General features: G+C 42.1%; 2 protein-coding genes across 3 annotated transcripts; one reads left to right on the top strand and one right to left on the bottom strand.

The window, feature by feature from the left end:
- Positions 1–278: 278 nt before the first annotated feature.
- tmem179ba (transmembrane protein 179Ba) lies at positions 279–8115 on the top strand. Its single transcript, XM_083992801.1, has 6 exons — positions 279–299; positions 709–825; positions 1757–1953; positions 2818–2955; positions 5828–5906; positions 6913–8115. The coding sequence occupies exons 2-6, from the start codon at positions 727–729 to the stop codon at positions 7111–7113; spliced, it is 714 nt and encodes a 237-aa protein (XP_083848927.1). The 5' UTR covers positions 279–299; positions 709–726; the 3' UTR covers positions 7114–8115.
- A 4444-nt stretch (positions 8116–12559) lies between these two features.
- brms1 (BRMS1 transcriptional repressor and anoikis regulator) lies at positions 12560–18413 on the bottom strand. Of its 2 annotated transcripts, none has more exons than XM_083993289.1 (10): positions 17454–17848; positions 16308–16532; positions 16119–16209; positions 15897–16024; positions 14655–14734; positions 14448–14544; positions 14182–14271; positions 13923–13987; positions 12767–12806; positions 12560–12689 (listed from the first exon to the last, which is right to left on the bottom strand). In XM_083993289.1, exons 2-10 carry the CDS (start codon positions 16528–16530, stop codon positions 12670–12672), a joined length of 834 nt encoding a protein of 277 aa, XP_083849415.1. In that variant the 5' UTR covers positions 16531–16532; positions 17454–17848; the 3' UTR covers positions 12560–12669. The 2 variants fall into 2 exon arrangements, with proteins under 2 accessions (XP_083849415.1, XP_083849414.1); XM_083993288.1 differs by lacking the exon at positions 17454–17848 and adding an exon at positions 18289–18413 and having other exon boundaries at positions 12562–12689.
- Positions 18414–18910: the final 497 nt, after the last annotated feature.

The raw sequence follows: 18910 nt of genomic DNA, 5'->3' as shown, positions 1-18910 counted from the left end.
GTCCAAGTTAATCAGGCCTTCAGCGTGACAAAATAAAACGATTTTTACACATTTATAATCGGACGTGCACTAGTAGGCTGCTGGTGGAGCTCAGGAGAAGCAGTGTCTTATTGAAACTAAAAAAGTGGAGCCACTCAACTGGACCGCAGGACTGACGCTTCATGCAGCTGGACTTTGAGCGAGAACTGAGAGCAGCCGATTGAAAAAAACAAAGAAAACAAACACAGAGTTAAAGATATCGCTGAAAATCAACAGTTTCCCCCCTTTGATCTTAAGCGTGCCATTCACATTGCAGGCAGGTGAGTTGACTATTGCTGCACCGTTGCTTCTGGTCTGGTGAAATTAATAGAAAATTGTGTTTTTGAGGCCAAGGTTTAAGACTTGTTGATTGATAATTTGCGGAAATTAGTAAATTGCATTATTCTGTTTGCTTTCTCCCCCAATAGCTCCCTAAGGATAGGTTGAAATTAAGCGCAAAACAGCTGTTATGTACCTACATACACAGCTGTACAGCTGTAGGCTACATGACACTTACATCTGCACTTGACACTAGTTTACTTTGTTTTTACTAAGTATTCTTTAATATCATATCGTTAGGTTCACCTAATCAGATTTGAGCTACTTCCTAACTTTGGATTTTTATTTTGAAACACCTTACCGGAAGCTTCCTGTCATATTGTGGCTGCCTTTACGCCGGTCTCTCCGCAGACAGGCGCCGGCCGCAGGATGATGGCGTTCACGGGGCTGCTGCTGCTGGAGCTGGGTCTGTACGCCAGCTGTTTCGTCTGCGGGATTGTCGCCGCCGCATCCCTCACCATCGCCCAGGTGACTTTCTGCACTCAAATAACTAACTATCCTGTCATGTAAGAGTGTTATCTCCATCCTCTTCCGGGTAGACTAACTTTTTCACTGCGTATCTTTGCTAAAAAAAAAAAAAAGTTTGTAGTTCACCGAAGAGAAAAACAAAGCGACAAACTGTCGACGTTACATATTTCTTTAAGTATTAATTCAATATTTGGCGTCATTTATCAGTTTATTTGGACAGTGTTGTTGGCTACTTTTTTGTGTTAACCTGATTTTTACGCTGCCCTGCATCAAGTAGTCACACAGCAACATATTTTTCTGGATCCTACATCTCATCACGTAATATCAGAGCGCGAGGGCTCACACGCGCATCCACTTTCTTCTGAGTTGTATCCTCCAGCAGAGAAACTACAGTTTCCCTCTATCAGCTTTCATCAGCATCGTTATCAATGACCAATATATCACCGATACACTTTCACTCTGCTGGGTTTAACTGGCGTCACTCGCTCATTTAACGCTATTAGCTAGAGACACGGTGAAAAACCAACATCGCAGGCTTTTTAGTTCATCGGGAAATTCGCGACTCGCGAGCGTGCGAAAATGCGCGCGAGCGTGAATATGGATGTGCCCGCGCGCTAACAACAGTCATGTGGGTCCAGATACCGAAACTGTTGTCATCATGTGACCAGATGCTCCCCGTGCCCAATTACTCTCTCTGCCTCTTTATAGAAGTCAGATGCTGTGTGTGTGTGTGTGTGTGTGTGTGTGTGTGTGTGTGTGTGTGTCCTCAGTTTGTTATTTCTTTCTAGTGTAATAAAAAAAATTAAGTTACTGGGACAGTTTAACAGAGTTGAGACAATTAAATGAAGCAAAACACCAAGAAAGAAATAATTTAAATTACAAAATAAAAGTCCAAATATCTCTAATAGTTTTTTTTTATTATTTCTTTCAGGGCAACTTTGGAGGCCTGTGTATGCTGTATGGAAATGTCATCTACAATGAAACAGCTAGCTCTATTGGAATCCAGTCATCCAGCGCCGCGTCTTTGTGCTATTTTGTGTCGGCCATCTCGGTCATGGTGGCAGTGGTGTGCTTCTCCCTGTCTCTGTACTGGGTCTACACTTTCTGCATCGACGGGGACGTCAGAAGGTGACTGTTTGTCTTCATCGTCATGTGGAACAGTTCCAGTCATAATGTGTGTTTCTCTGACTGAAACCTTGAAGGCATGGTTTTACAGGTCATCGTTTTGAAATGGCCTGTAAACGTGATTTGGGTGCTCACAGTTTACAGCCCAGTCAGTCTGAACTGGTTTTATGTGCTGGGCCTGGCTGGCAGACATGGGTTTGAACTGGAGAACTACATGGCTCTGTTGTGACTTTATGACTTTGCACTTGTTTTACAGGCTGTATACTACCTGAATTTAGCTGCAGTTGATCAGATATCAGCGTTTGAATGCATACTTTACTGATCATGCACAGGAACACTGAAGCTCATAAAAGCTAATAATACACCACACAGAACTTCCTCAGCTGCATTGTTGTAGATAATATAACCTTAGAAACTATACAAAACATTGGTAAGTGACGGTGAGATTGGTGAAACGTTGCAGTGCTGGTTTTAACTGATGTGAACTGGTGTGTTGTTACGACACGGTCAAACAGCATCAAGCGACACTGAAGCCCAGACTGATAAAATTCTTTAAGGCAGATTATCAGGATGGTTTCTTGACATCTAGGAGCAGGTTTTACAGACTCAGTGACCTCCATGGAGCTGGTTTAACAGCATGCTGTAGAGAAAAGCATGCAGTAGACATTTAAAAAGATGATTAAAGGAGGGCAGGGAGCAGAGCACATCACGGTAACATAGTCATACGTGACATACAGTAGTTGACATCATTTCCTCATTTGGTCAGAGGTTGAGATAACATTTAATTCCTCTATTTCTCTTTTTTCCTGACTTCAAACAAACCCACAGCCGCTCTCACGCTCTCGCTGTTTATTCTGCTCTCCACAGGGAGCGAGTGTGGATGAACCTGATCATGGCCGTGTGCGGCGTCTTCCTGTTCTTCCTGCTCATCACGGGCTGCATGCTGAAGATCGGACGCGACTCGCTCTGCAACTCAGTCATAAGCACCGTTCCCAACATTACCAGGTGCTGCACACACACACACACACACACACACACACACACACACACACACACACACACACACACACACACACACACACACACACACACACACACACACACACACACACACACACACAAATGCACACAACTGAGCTATACACACATGCACAGACACGTCCACAGAACCAAAACCTCCCACAAACAAATCACAATTGAAACTAAAATATTTAAGCCCCAGTTAGTTTTACTTTATGTTTGCTTGAACTCTGACCTCATCAGACTTTTTTTTTGTGTCCTACGCAAAATGTTTTATCAGTGTCATCCCTCATTTATTATTTTAAGACACTTATACTTTGTCATTCTGTCAATTATAGTTCCACTTTCTTTTCTCTTGGGAATTGAAGCAGAATAATGTTGTTTCATTTTTGCCACCAATAACGCTCTTTGAAGATATATTATTAATAATATTATTATAATAAATGGTTGCCCATAAAGTTGGAATATATATATATATTTTTACCTCTTCTCATGAAATGATTGTGACAGTGTGCTGACAGTTTACTCTGGGTAGATAAAGTGTATATCTTCTCAAAACTTTATTGATCAATCTCTTCCAAACATATCACTGTGAAAAGTTACCACTATTTACCTTATAATAATAATAATAAAAAGAGGATTGTGTCTGAAAACAAAATGATTCCAACTTTATGGGCAACAGGGTATAATATTTAATATTACATGATGTCTTTGATCTTCAACATAGTGACCTACACCTCACAACTGAGTTGTTGGACTCTCAAATCGCTCTTGATTTTTTTAAATGAAAACTTTTATCTCAATTGTTGGTAAGCATGCGCCACTCACGAAATTCAGAATAAAAGATAGAATAACACAATGCTTTTCTCATGACTTATCAACCTTATTGAAGGAAAGAAACAGGTCTTGGTCTCAGGCTAGACTCTAAGGTGACCCTTCACACTGGCTGCTATTCAAACTGCACCACATTTATTAGAAATAAATGTGGTGCAGTGAGAAAAGCCAAATCAGATTATTTCTTAGGTCACTAACTCATACTCAGACACATTTTTGGAAAGCAGTTATTCTGACTAAAAACAGATTCACAAACTCTTTCCCTATGCACATCATATACAATGACTGTGTGGTCTCAGACCAAAATGAGATTTGCCAGGTATTTAACAAGCACTTAGTTGAAGCAGGAGGACATGTGTTTGACTCAGCCTAAACACAGAGACAGAGCCGGTTAGGCAGCAGCCTGTTGCACGCAGCTCTGACTGTTTGTTTTAAGTTTTGTTTTGAGAGTGTGACTGTTGAATGAACGCTATCATGAACAATGACATGCACCCACTTCATGCTCTGGAGGTGTTTCGGCAGAGCAGCTTCAGCAGCAGGCTGATTCCAGCAGGCTGATGACAATGCAGGCTTAGTAATCCATGCCCCTACATTTTCTTTTATAAACCCTTCCCCCCTAGTAGTAGTAGAAGCACTGCAAGAAATTAATATTAGATGTAGTATTGTTCAACTGGCGAGGATAATTTAGACTTTTTTTCTGCTCCTGTAATTGCAAAATACAGTATGTATGTCACATCTTCAGTATTTCAATCCTTGGAGGTAGTTTCCCTAGTGTTTGGAAAACAGCTCATGTAACTCCTTTACATAAAGATAGTGATGAAGAGGAGCTGAACAACTATCAACCAAGTTGTCTCCTTTGACCAAGATCGTGGAATCATTAAAGAACATCCAACTTTGCCTTTTCTTTCAACTCATTCAGTCTTAAGTCCGCATCAATCCGGTTTTAGAGCAAATCACAGTACTATCTCAGCTGTCACCTTAGTTAAAGATGATATACTCCTTCCATGCTTTGCAGGAAGCTCTCATCAAGCTTAAACTTGTGCTCAATTCCAGTAAAATGAAATGTATGCTATTCACTAGATCCAAAAACATAATACAAGCATTTGCGCATAGCGACTCTAAATGGTTCTCTTATTCAGAGAGTCAACGAGTTTAAATACCTAGGTATCTGGCTTGATGTGAAATTCACCTTCAAATACCACATATACAACCTCACCAACAAAAATTGGCTTCTTTTTTTTTAGAAATACGTAAATCTATTTTTCCGTTGATCTGCTGTCTTTATACCAGTCTTGGACTATGGTGATATTATTTATAGGAATGCTGCCCCTTCAACCCTTTCACCTCTAGATGTGGCCTATCACTCTGCTCTCAGATTTATTACCGGCAATAGTTGTGGCACTCATCACTGTAATCTGTACAAGAAAGTAGGTTGGTCTTCTCTATCAGAAAGACGCAACAAGCACCAGTATCTCTTCATTTTCAAAGCCATCACTGAGAAACTGCCACCGTATATCACAACGCTGTTAGATTTAAACCATGGTCCATATCCAACTCACTCAAATGACTGGCTTACTTTTCAAGTCCCCCGGGTTCAGACAGGACTTGGTAAGTCTGCCTTTTGGTATGATGCAGTGGCCTCCTGGAATGATCTTCAACTCACACTTAATATCAACACTCCTCCATCCTATGGATATTACAGAAACATATTAGTTCAAACCTCCCTACCTCAGTCTGCAATTGTTTTTAAATCTTTTCATTTGACCTTTTGTAATTGTTTTCTGTCCTAATTATGTGTATGGTTTATTTGTGATTTGTCCTAATTGTGCATATGCTTTTTTATGTGCTTTTGATTTAAATACTGTTTGTGATCTCGACAACATTGTAACTGAGGGTAAAACCTCAATGTCCTTTTCGAGAATAAATAAAGGTTTGATGATTTAGAAAGTCTTTTCATGCAAGAAATATGGCCTGGAGCGTAATTATCAACTTCCTAATGTGTAATCTGTTTTTGTCTGTCAAGATGCGAGGAGGCCCAGACTAAAAAATGGACCAGTCCACTTAAAGGAGGACGGTTCTACAACAACCTAGTCAAAGCCGAGGTCAGTATGTCATTCAGTATTTAATTTATGGTCTGGAATTACATTCATAAAACCAACTCTGATAAATATGTGCACAATGTTGCCAGAGGAACCAACTAAATTCATGCAGCAGTCGATGCTACTTTGACTGAACAATACAACATTAAACAAGTGGATGACATTCAGTCCCACATTATGATTCAAGGATTAAGCTCAGACAGAAAATGCAAATATCCTTTTTTTTCATGAATGAAATTCAAATTTTAGACTTTATGAGCAGTTAGAATACAATAATGTCAATCTACAGTTTCAGAGAAACTGATTCAGTCTTATAGGTTCAGCTATCGCTATGTACATAGACAAAGTGTTAGCACTGACACTTGTTTACTTACCCTCCCTGTCTCAGCGACCCACTCCAGTCTGTCCTTAAGAGGTAGTGCTGCTCAGAGGGAGGGCTTCATAGTCACAAGCTCTTGTCATTAAAAATCACAGCCAACTGCTTCCAGCAAGAAACAACGTTCAGCAGCAGAGAGCTAACAAGTAGCTTCTTTATATTAAAAAACAGTTTAATGTCATACTGGCAGCTGCTGTCAAGAAAGACCATTTAAAGCCACATTAAAGAGAGTATATGTAGAGTGTTGATTCTCATTACTAGGCAAATGCAGTGACTGCTTGCTGAAAAACTGCCCCCAACAGGAACACGCATCAGCGGTTTTGCATGAATTTACCTCTAAAACAACTCTGTCTCATAACGTTGTGTTATTATCTCATAGCGTGGTGAATGTGCAGGTCACAACTTGTCCACCAGAGCGTTTTGGAGTTGTTGGATTATGTATTTGATGAGTTTGATGAGGGAAACCAAGAAATCCCATTAGCCTCCGTAGCGTAGCTCTGAGCAGCTCGCCGCTCTGCTCCGCCGATCTAAAAGTAGCTTGCACTGACAATTAAAGGTGGGCCAATTTGCCAAAATGTTGAACTATCCCTTTAAAAGAGGTTGATATGCTTCTTGTGTGTGGCTCCCTCTCAGACGGCAGTGTGGGTCAACTTCTTCTTCTGGCTCATCATCGGGGTCCTGGTGATCGTTCAGCGGCGTCAGAGCTCAGGGTCTAAGATGATCGTCGGGGGGCTCGGAGGGTACGGCGGGCCGGCCGGCGGGCTTTTCGGCGACCCCGGGGTGACAGCCGCAGAGACGGAGCCATTTTTCAACCGTCCCCCACGGCCACAGTGAGGACAAAAATGTCACAGAGGAGTCAACACAAACACACAGAAAATGATAGATGTGGGAAAAAGGGTAAACACAGTCAGCGAACAACCGGTGCTGTTTCAGGTGTTCCACTGAACCTACACATGTTGTGACATGATGCAGGACAGGGTGTACAGGTTCTGTACAGTTGTTACAGCACATAGGAGGAATAGAATTGTTGAGAATCGACGAGGATGGGATTCGAACCCACGCGTGCAGAGCACATTGGATTAGCAGTCCAACGCCTTAACCACTCGGCCACCTCGTCGCAAAACTATGTAGTACAATACCAACAACACTGCTCCACCTCTGTGTATGTACCAGTGTGTGTGTGTGTGTGACACAGCCTGATCACATGATCCACAGATTGAAGCGCTGACATGTGCATTTACCCGTTTCCCACATTTACCTGATCTCTCCTACCAAAGCCGTCTGAAAAGTCTGACCACTGGACAGAAATATGGATTTGTTCCTTTAGTTTGTTTACATAACCAAGAATTATGGGAAGTGGGGTTGTTTACCGTAGGCATTTGTTTTATATTTCACCAGTCTGCTCTGATTTTGTGGTTTTATTGTGGCGGGCAGACGTTTCAACCATTTTCACTCCAATTTGCATCTTTTTACAGCGAGTCTCTGCTTTGTGCCACCCAGGTTTATTAGCTGTCTGTTGTTTTCATTCTTTATTTATGATGAATTATTTTATTTGGCATTGAGACAAATTGTTCTTCTCCACATTCTCTTGCAAAATTTCCCATTTAATCTCAGAAAGTTTGTTGTCAGTCAGTTGTGTATGTTCACTCAGAGGCATCAGCTCCTGTGTTTGATGTTGTGTGTTGCACCTAATGAGTGAGACTGTGTATCAAGATATCAAACACATGTTTGTAGTGATGCAGCTTGACACGTGTGCTTCTTTTTTTAAAACAATAAAGCAGAGTTCAACACACTGAGCTAAATGTTTTCATTATGTGAGACGACTCTCTTAGGTTAAAGGCTTTATCAAACAGGAGTCCACTTTGTCTTGACCAGACTGGAGACATACAAGTGAATATGCTGAGCTGTGTCTCCCTCTGCTGGTCGATAATAAGTACTCCTACTTTCCTTTTGTCAGGAATATTAAATGTTACATATGCACTGTGTTAGTTTAATAAATTACAAAGGTGAACTTTTTAGAAGAGGAAGAGTTTGGCAGTGGTTTTATGTTGTGTAGCGCTTCATAATCTTGTTATTGTGATGAGGAAATGATGTAATGACTCATTGAGTCAGTGGCCTTAACAGACCTGAAGCCTACAACGCTGATAACTGGCGCCAGTTTTTTTTTTCTTTCTTTGCTTGTGAATTTCAATAAATCTGGTCTTTCTGGTTATTTTTTGAAGCCTGGTGTTTTCAACTACACCCAAAGATCCTGGCTCTCTTCATTCTGCATCTGATGAACTCAGTGCCAAGTAACAGAGAGCAGTGGCTCTGCCAAAACATATGTAGCACTGCTCAGTCTTGGTGTTTCCCTCTCATCAGGAGCCTCCTGGTCCAGTCTCACAGATTTAGCCTGCTTCTGAGAGTTTTACTAAATGTGTTTATTTTATCTCAGGCTGCCAAACCTGATGGGACACTGACAGGCTGTGGATTTTATTATTGATCAGCATCCAGTCAGTTTCCCCATCATCCCCTAAGATCAGTCTATTTTAATAAGCTTACATGAGGCTAAGAATTCATGAACATGTCATTACTATTACTTGAATTCAACAGTATACAACATAAATTAATCTGAAATGTAGCTTCATGGCTCAATAGAAATGCCTTTTAAAAATGTTCATGTTTTTTTGAAGCTGAAGAGAAAGAATAACACGGACGGTGCTGATCGGTCTGTGCTGAATGAATTTCCAGCAGTTGCCCGACAGATCAAAATAGCCTGAATGAGCTTAGTCCTGCTATTCCAACATAACAGGACTCTTTCTGTCTTCCACTAACTGTCTAATCTCTGTGGATTACCTGACCTCCGTTGAGCCCTGAGGTAGAAGATAATGTTCACTGAGGAGAGAGGGAAAGCAGAGACGGGACCGGAGACGGGGAGAAGGATACCTGGAATCTCTCTGTGCTCTTTCTTTTTTTCTTTTTTCAAATAGAAACTGAAAATCAAGAAGAAGACGGAGCAGTCTGGAGAGCACTGAGAACTGTCTGACACTAGAGTCTCAGGAGAAATCCAACACAAAGCTTGTCATAAACTTGACTCTGGAATCCATGGTAAGACATGATTACCTGCTTTTTCTGTTTGTTTCAGAAGAGGAAAATAAACTGTGGGTTTAAATGTTAACAAGTGAGGAAAAAGCTGTGAAAAGGTGCATCAGAGATAGAGCCCGCTGGCAGGAGAGGAATGAAAGAGAGGAGCAGTGGACAGTGTAGACTGAGCTAAGCCATGATAAGCCTCTTTAAGCTACTTCACTCTCTGCAGATCAAATGTTCTGTTTTAAACCTGTTGATCTGTGCTGGACTTGTGACTGCAAGCTATTGATTCACTTTATCTGCTTTTTTGGCAGTAGAGCTCTAATTTACTGCCAAATCAGACAGTACAGAAACCGTGGAGAACAGAGCAGTCCTTAAATCTCACATTTAAATCATCATTCAAGTCTCTGTTTCCAGGCATCTGTCTGCTTCAGTGTCCCTCGGCCAATCATCTGTCTTCCATCTCTCCCTCTCTCTCCAGAGCATGTCTCAGGACCAGTGTGAGTCGGTGGCCGTGAGCGTGGAGTCCCTCTTGAACGACGCCAAGAGGATGCAGATGCAGTGCCGTGAGCGCAGCGAGCAGCTCTCCATGGCCGCCACGCAGCTGAGGGAGGAGTCGGCCTCGCTGAGGGAGCAGTGCGAGGCCACCCAGCTCGACATGGCCCGCATCCGCCGGCAGCTGGAGGAGCTGCTGGACACCAAAGCCGCCTTCGAAGCCAGGGAGAGGCAGGCGCGTAAACTCAGCAGGCAGCTGTGAGGAGACGAGGAGGAGGATAGTGATGTGACAGAGGAGGTGTTGTCTGTTTGACCAGGTGAAAAGAAAGGAAGCAGAGTGAGGGGTTAAAGAAGAGATGGGAAGAGGGGGGCAGCAGATTTCTAGAAAATCTGAGAGGAGAAAGAGTTGAAGACAGGAGGGTGGGTGAAGATATGAAATTAGGAGAGAGAGGGGAAGAAATAAATAAGATGCACTTTAAACTGAGCACCAACTTACTATGATCCCTTCAGAAGTTGGTCTCATCTTCAACGCCCATGTTTAAACAGAGTATTGCTTTGTTATTGAGCAACAAATATATATCAACATTTTACGTAAAACATGTGGTTTGTCGGGGTGTTGGGAAGAGGAGAAATGAAGTAGGAATAAATGGACAGATGGGTAAAACTCAGTATTCAGTCATTTCTCAGCCTCCAGGCATTTGCTGCTATTTGAAACATGAACTCCCGCTCCTCTCTCTCCATTTTCATGTCTAATAAACACTTCATAGATACATTCTTGTGTCTTTATGTCTCTTAACTACATCTTCATCTCTGTATCTGTCAGTTGTTGATCCTGTGCAAGACACAACGTCTTAACAATTTAAAACATGTATTTTCCCACCTTTACTCTGATACACCCCATCGACTCAAAAGGTCTTATCCCTGTTCCCATGGAAACAGTACCCCAGCAAAATAAAAAATGAAAAATGTCATTCTCATTGTAGACATAAAAAAAACCATGAAATACTCAGTTGTGATAATCTACAGAAATTCATTATAATCTCTATCTCCAGGATGGATCATTTATGACACAACGTTTTGCTCAACTGCTATGAAATGTTTGACATTTTGATGATAGCCTACAGATGATTTGATTTTATCTTTTCATTGCAAACAAAATATCATATGAAGGAGTTGGGCTGGTCATCAGACAACAGAGACTTTTCTTCCCTTAAGAGGAAGAAGAGTGTGTGTTTTAGTTTTTATTCATCTCTTCTTCTGGCTTCACTGTTTTCCTTTGTGTTTTCACTCATTTATTTATTTATCTTTACTGCATTTATTGAGCTGTTGATATTCTTCAGAAAAAAAACTTTGCCTCTGGCCATTTTACATTTCCCCAATATGAATTTTTTTTTTTTGTTTGTCTCTAGTGGTCCCATACTACTAGAGACAAACAAAAGAAAAGCCTGCTCACACAGTGAAGAGTCTGCACCGATGTGAACACTGAGCACTGAGGGAAGGACTATTAATGCTGAGGATGCACCGGTCTCCACATGGGGGAGACACCCCACCACTGCAGCCACTGAAACAGCAGCTGCTTCAAGTGGAGCTACAGCAGCTCCTTCAGACTGGAGAGAAACCATACCAGTGCAAACTGTGACAGAGAAGCTCTGGACTGTCTCAGCACCTGCTACAACACCAGAATAATATCAACAGAAAAAAACCCATGACTCACATATGTGTAGTCACACCACAGGATATCAGCAGGAGAAACACTTTGTAGATAGATGGAGACATCAATGTGTAGAGATGAGTGTCCAAATGCTCCACCTAAATAAATAGTAGCACTGTGGGTTCAGCTAGAAATGTTTCACAGAGAGAGGACACTACCTCAGCAGATCAGCACACTCACTCACTTTCTTCTTTTTCTCTGCGTTCATTTGTTGTGTCATGTTCTGGCCACATGATGAATGAATGTTTACTGTCTTAGCGTTGTGGGACAATCCTGGGTATTTAGCTGCTAAACATTCCCATATGTTCACCAGCTAGTTCAGTGGTTCCCAACCTTTTTTGGCTCTGGACCTCATTTTGACATCACAAATTTCTGGCGATCCCCGATCACATGCAGTCATGTGATTGCGACTGTCAATCATGCTTAGATATTTTTATATGCTGCATTTTATTTGAACTCAATTTATATTTGAGAAAGTGAAAGTATAGAATACAGTTGTTTAAGATTGTGTGTGGTGTTTTTAATCATAATTTTCAAAGGAATAATAATTAGTTAAAAGAATATTTCTATCAGTAATTTCTTTTTATCAATTACTAGACATTTCCCGACTCCCGACCCCAAGGTTGAAACACTGAGCTAGTTTCTAACTTTGCTGTAGGTGCACAGGTAGGAGACAGAACTGAAAACAGGATTGATAACAAACCACACTAAGAGGTTATAGCTACCTAAAAAAAATGAACGAACACAATCCATGTGTCACAAAACATTAAAATTTTAATCACCCTTATAAATCATTCTATAAATACATGGTTGTCATATTAAGAACTCATTTTAAATAGCAATAGATAACAAACAAGCAGTAGTGGCGGTGGTTGCTGGGGTCAAAGGCGCAGAAGGAAAGTAAGGAACAGTCTGTTGGGCTTCAGTCCAGGACTGCAGCTGTTAGAGGAAGTAGTTGGGAATGTGTGTGTGTGTGTGTGTGTGTGTGTGTGTGTGTGTGTGTGTGTGTGTGTGTGTGTGTGTGTGTGTGTGTGTGTGTGTGTGTGTGTGTGTGTGTGTGTGTGTGTGTGTGTGTGTGTGTTTAGTTTGGTTTCTTTGCCATCGGGACTGTCCAATCATCACCGCTCTGAAAGACAAACTGATGATGGGTTAGAGACAAACCTCTCACAGCAGCGTGGTGTGTTTAAACTACACATGAGCTAAAGGGAGACTTACTTTCAGCTTTCTTCTTCAGTGGCGACAGTGCTGCTTTAGCCTGAGACACACAAACACAAAGTTACCCAAACATCTGTAATCACAAATAGTTTTCAAATATTTAAAGGGATAGTTCAACATTTTGGCAAATGAGCCCATTGCCATAATCCCAAGAGTCATAGTAGTAGGTTCCTTACCTTTAATTGTCGGTGCAAGCTATTTTTAGAACAGCGCAGCAGAGCTGTGAGCTGCTCAGAGCTACGCTACGGAGGCTAATGGGATTTCTTGGTTTCCCTCATCAAACTCATCAAATACACAATCCAACAACTCCAAAACGCTCTGGTGGACAAGTTGTGACCTGCACATTCACCACGCTATGAGATAATAACACAACGTTACCAGACAGAGTTGTTTTAGAGGTAAATTCATGCAAAACCGCTGATGCATGTTCCTGTCAGGGGCAGTTTTTGGCAAGCATTTCCCTCTAAAACGACTCCGCCTCGTAATGTTCTGTTATTATCTCATAGCGTGGTGAATGTGCAGGTCACAACTTGCAAGCTTTTGGAGTTGTTGGTAACCGGTCTGTATTTATATAACGCTTTACTATACCTGTAACGATATCCAAAGCGCTTTACAGTACCCATCCACACACACTGATGGCGGAAGCTGCCATGCAAGGCACTAACCACGACCCATCAGGAGCAAGGTGGGTAAGGTGTCTTGCCCAAGGACACTACGGCAGCCGGGACAGAGCGGGATTCGAACCGCCAATCCTCTGATCATTGGACGACCCGCTCTACCACCTGAGCCACCACTGAATTGTGTATTTGGTGAGTTTGATGAGGGAAATCAAGAAATCCCATGAGCCTCCGTAGTGTAGCGCTGAGCAGCTCATGGCTCTGCTCCGCCGTTTTAAAAATAGCTTGCACCGATAATTAAAGGTAACAAACCTACTGCTATGACTACAGGGATTATGGCAATGGGCCAATTTGACAAAATGTTGAACTATCCCTTTAAAGAAGGAATGTTGAGAAGATCAGCCACCTCTGGCAGCAGGTAATTAACGAACAGAGCCTAATGAGGTTCATTTAGTTGTAAACACTGAAATGACATTTTGATGTGCTCCACAGCTGAGAAATTAAGAATTATAGTTCAGACGTAACTGGAGATTTAATACCTTTTTTATTGCTGTCCAGTCTTCAAGTATGTCAATGTCTCTCAACATGTAGACAATGAAAGGTCCTGTGAAACAAAACATACACGAATCAGCTCTGTTACAGTCACCTCATTATAACCTTTGTATTACAAGACAGAATATAAGTCAGAGAAACTACAGCACATTTCAAACATACACAGCTGGAAAAAACAGGGAACAAAATATAATGAACGTCCACCAGGTAAATGTGAAGAGAAGGTTAGAGAAGACTCATTTGTACCTGAGACCAGAGCTACTTTCTTTTTTCTCTCCGCCTGCCCCAGCAGGGTCTTTCTCTTACACTTCTTGCCTCTCATCTCATCGCTCCATTCTGAAATAATAAAATACACATCCTTCATACAACATTGTTTCATTACTTATCTAAATTAACTAAGTTTATAAATAGGGTATAAGAACAAAGGGGAGACAAGTAGATAAAGTTTGTTTCCTAAAAATATGAAATAAGTCGGAGGAAAGTGATTTCCTGCAGTGTGGTTGTATGTGTACCTGAGCTGAGATCTATGTTCTGTCTGTCCTCCTCCAGTCTCCTTATCTTTTCCAACAGCTCTGTCTTCATGGCATCAAACAGCAGCGTCTTCTCGCTCTGTAACACAAATACACACAGGAACAGACAGTCTCAGCTTCATACTAATTCTGATCCAGAGTCCCTGTGCAGTTTACAGTGTACCACGTGTGTGTGTGTGTGTGTATCACCTCCAGGTGCTGCCGTGCTCCTTGTACTTCACACTCATGCTTGTGTTTGATCACCTGCAGACACAGCTCCCTGTACACTCCTGTGGATGAAGACAGAGAGGGGATGTTAAAGACAGAAAGCTCACAAAGTGTTGAGATGTGGTTTTCACAAAATGTTGGCAGTTTGGCAACATTTAGTTTTTGGTGTAAAAACTTTGTAAATTTATTTTGAAATGTGCTACTGTATATCAATAGAAGTATTATCATTATTGTTATTATGTTACACTGCACCAGCACAAAGACAACATGAACATGTGCACTGCTGCAGCATGAAGGCTGCTGCTTGTGTAAGGAATGTTGTTGGTTATTATTTTATAATTATATGTTTAACACTGACACATGCCTCATGGCAGGCAGCCATCACATCCTCCACTCACAATGGGCGGACACCATCAGAGAGGTGAGTGAGGACATCTATACTGTCCTGTACTGAGTGTAGGTGTGTCTGGTATGTGACCTGTAACTAGGTGAAACTTGGAACAGACCTGCTCAGGGTGATGGAGCAGCATTTTAAATTTAGTTTATTATATTAAGTCTTTTTTTTGCAGTATTTGCATTAACATGTGTTACTTTCTGTATTCCACAAAGGGCTGTGTGGCTGCAGGTTTTTGTTCCAACCAATCAAGAGCACACAGTTTGACCAATCAACTGTCTGAAGACTGAGATCAGTTGATTAAATGAGTCAGGTCTGGTGCTGCTGCTGCTTGGTTGGAAAGAACATTTGCAGCCACGCGGCACTTTATGGAATAGTTTGGACATGCCTGAGTTAAGGGTTAGGTTTAGGTAAAAATGAAACTCTGGGAAAAGTAACACATGTTGAGGCAAATACTTAGCATATCTGAAAAAGACTTAATATAATAAACTAAATGTAAAATCTTGTAACAGACCTGCTCCATCAGTCTGAGCAGGTCTGTTCTAGGATTCACCTAGTTACAGGTCACATACCAGACACACCTACACTCAGGTGCAGGACAGTATAGATGTCCTCACTCGCCTCTCTGATGGTGTCAGCCCATAGTGAGTCAAGTGCCTGCCTTAACTGATGTCACTGAACAATACTACAGCACATCAGTCCTGTCAAATCAAAACTCTGCTTTTAACTGTTTAGTTTTTGTGCAGATGTGAATGTGAAATGTGGATCAGTGAGCTGCAGAGGTGCTGCCAGCAGGATTTAGTTTGATCTTTAAAATGTGCTCTACATGCCTGCCACTTGTGTCCGTATCTGCATGCTGTCTTGTAGTGCAGCCAGTGGTTCTCTGTACTCTCCAGCCTTCCCCGTCAACACCTCGTCCAGCTTCACCTTCACCTGGTTCAGACGCTCCCGGAACAACCTGCAATCACACAGTCAAGTCACTCTCTCCTCTGGTTTTCTCTTCCTCTCTCCATACAGCTCACTGCTGCCTGCACCCGTCCAGCTCCACTTACTTCTCTTTCAGCTCGTGAAATTGTTTTTCCAGATCCATCATCTCATCTAGACATTCTCCTCTCCTCCGCTCACAGTCTTCATCATCCATCTCTTCACAGGGGAGAGAGACAAACACAAACTGTGAGAAACTGTGACTCTTCTTACCATCAGGTGACAAACAGCAGAGCACAGAGATTATTTTTTTTTACCTGAACTCTCTTCTTCCTCCTCTTCCTCTTCTTCCTCCTCACTCTCCTCCAAATCACTATCCCTCTCTTCTGCACTCTCCTCCATGGTCTCCTCTCCTCCTCCCCCTCCTCTTCCTTCGTCATCTCTCGGTTCCTCCACCTCTCCGTTGGCCTCAGGGAGTTGTGACTCTCCTTCTGCCTCCATCTCCTCCTCCGGCTCTCTAACAGGGGGTTGTGCAGGCATAGCTGGAGAGATAGAGACATAAAGGCAATAAGAAACTGTACCTAAAATGAGTTGTTGTCATTATTATATATGTTGTTAATGCATTTAAAGAAACATACAGTCAGCGCTGTGGCAAAGGTGTAGATTAGTTTTACATTAGTACTGCACTTTTTTTTAATCAGTGTTATAATCAACCAGACAAACAGCTGGGTGTCAGCAGAAACACTTCCTTTGTGTTGGGAGTTTGTGTTGTCAAATTGATGAAGTTGTCTCATTAATTTGTCGCATGTTTTTGTCTTTGCAAGTTTTCTGAAGTAGCACTGTGTTGAGCTCTCAAGGCCACCGTACTTAATAATGAATTGACATCCCTCATCATCACAATCTGGCCTGTTCAGGAACAGTTTATCAAGTGCACTATAAAACAATATTTAGGGTGCAATATATTGATATGATAATGTACAATTACATATACTGTGATAAAGGGAATCATCATCCAATCCAATACACTGCACACATCTGTTTCAGACAACTGAACTGAGCCCAGCACCTGTATTTTCAAAAAATAAATAAAACTAAATGAATACAAAATAAAAATGAATAAAATAAATATAAAATAACATTATCTTCCCTGAAAAATAAATCATGTTACAAAATAACTACAAGTGGCACTGGCCTTGGCCCGCCTCCTACTGCAGTGTGGTGTATTTACACTAAGGGCAGCTCTACGTGCTCACATCAGTGTATGTTGTTGTTTGGTCCTAACTTTTCTCCGTGCTGTCCTGGCTGATGCTGATGAATAACAACTTCCTCTCTGCCTCTGCTGTAGTTACATTGAGCGGTAAAAACAGAGAGCAGCAGACCCGGGATCAGACCCGGGATCAGACCCGGCGCTGTGTGGGTTCAACATGGAGCTGCTCGTGCTTCAACAGCAATTTTCAGCTTACTCTGCAGACTGGACAGATCCAGACCGCGGGACACCGAGCTACCGTATGGCTCCAAGTGCCTCTGTCAAGACGACGGCGACAACACCCCGGCGCGACACCGGAAGTGGCCATATTGTGACCTAAGAAAAAGCTCAAATTGCATGCCAGAAACAAATGTCCGAAACCAAACACGTAAAGAAAAATATCCACATATTATCTATAACATTTCTATGTCCTTTACATGCTTTATAATGCTTTTTATATTGTTGAGTAACCGGAAGTACTGCGTTACTCCCCCTACCTTGACCACTGGTAGCTTCCGTGATGTCATTGAGTAAAACTGTTAATGTTCGGAGCTCGACGGCGGCTTTTAGCGCCCAGCCGAGAGCCGAGCCGAGCCGAGCCGAGTCTACAGCCTGTTACACTGTCACCTCATCCTCCAACACTGTCCAGGGAACTCCCCGAGAGCCGCTGCTGCCATTTCATCCCAGTTTAGCGGCAAATAAACCTCAGTCAAGTCAAGTGCAACACTAGCTAACAACTGAACGCGCACAGTCGCACACACCTCAGAGGTGGTCGCACTGTCACACTGAGTTCATTTACTGACACAGGTTTTCTCTAAACGCGTTTGACATTTGGTAAAAAAGCGACAAACCCGCTGTTTAAATGTCAGTGCCCATGCTGGAGCTGGAGCACAGTCTGGCCAGCTCTCACACTGACCCTCTCTTCCTACCGCACACGGATTAACAGATAACGTTATCCGTCCGTGTCTCCGTGGACGCAGGCGACGCTGTTAGTAAACAACTAATACCGGGGCCGTCGTGTGAGTGGACAGTAAACACAAGAAGCTGCTCACCTTCTCCCTCCGCTCGGCTGCACAAACTTAAAGTACGCTTTGCCAGATTTCCATTTTAAAAAGTACTTCCTCTTCACTTCTGTACCCAGTTCGACACTTTGCCGGACTCTACAACCCGTACGGTCAGCCAATCAGAGTCGAGCCCTGCTGTTAGCGGTGACCAATGGGAGCGAGCATCCCGGACCTCGCATGACCAATCATAGAGCTGAAGCCGGTTGCAAAAGCCAATCACAATTGACATTGTTGCTGGAACTCGTCGCAATGAACCAATGGGCTGGCTTCATGCGAAAAGCGCGCATCTGACTCCTTACGATATATAATATAATACAATATAATATAATAACATAACATTGTACAACATAAGTGCATATATGACCTGATCTCATATTGTAATTCAAGTCTCTAACGTTTAAGAAATGTTTTGTCTCATTATCATATTCTGTGAATAGTAATATAGTTTAAAATGTAGGTATAATGCACCACAGTCTTTACGGTGTGATTAGTAGTGAGCCATGTGATGTCTTTTGTAGCCTACTGTAATACCAACTACATTTATTCTTATTATTCTTATTGACAACAACCATGTACATCTGCTTTGCTTTGTCAGATCCACATTTTCCTC

This window comes from Trachurus trachurus, assembly GCF_905171665.1.
Source record: "Trachurus trachurus genome assembly, chromosome: 18".
Lineage (NCBI taxonomy): Eukaryota > Metazoa > Chordata > Actinopteri > Carangiformes > Carangidae > Trachurus > Trachurus trachurus.
The sequence above is the reverse complement of the archived record's forward strand: the minus strand, read 5'-3'. Positions and strand labels throughout refer to the sequence as shown.

Coding starts and splice junctions, on each gene's coding strand:
- brms1 (XM_083993288.1), bottom strand. CDS start 16,530: ATGCCTGCACAACCCCCTGTTAGAGAGCCGGAGGAGGAGATGGAGGCA. Junction 16,210..16,307: donor GGAGGAAGAAGAGAGTTCAG/GTAAAAAAAAAT, acceptor TCCCCTGTGAAG/AGATGGATGATGAAGACTGT. Junction 13,988..14,181: donor GAAAGTAGCTCTGGTCTCAG/GTACAAATGAGT, acceptor TTTGTTTCACAG/GACCTTTCATTGTCTACATG.
- tmem179ba (XM_083992801.1), top strand. CDS start 727: ATGATGGCGTTCACGGGGCTGCTGCTGCTGGAGCTGGGTCTGTACGCC. Junction 1,954..2,817: donor ATCGACGGGGACGTCAGAAG/GTGACTGTTTGT, acceptor TGCTCTCCACAG/GGAGCGAGTGTGGATGAACC. Junction 2,956..5,827: donor ACCGTTCCCAACATTACCAG/GTGCTGCACACA, acceptor TTGTCTGTCAAG/ATGCGAGGAGGCCCAGACTA.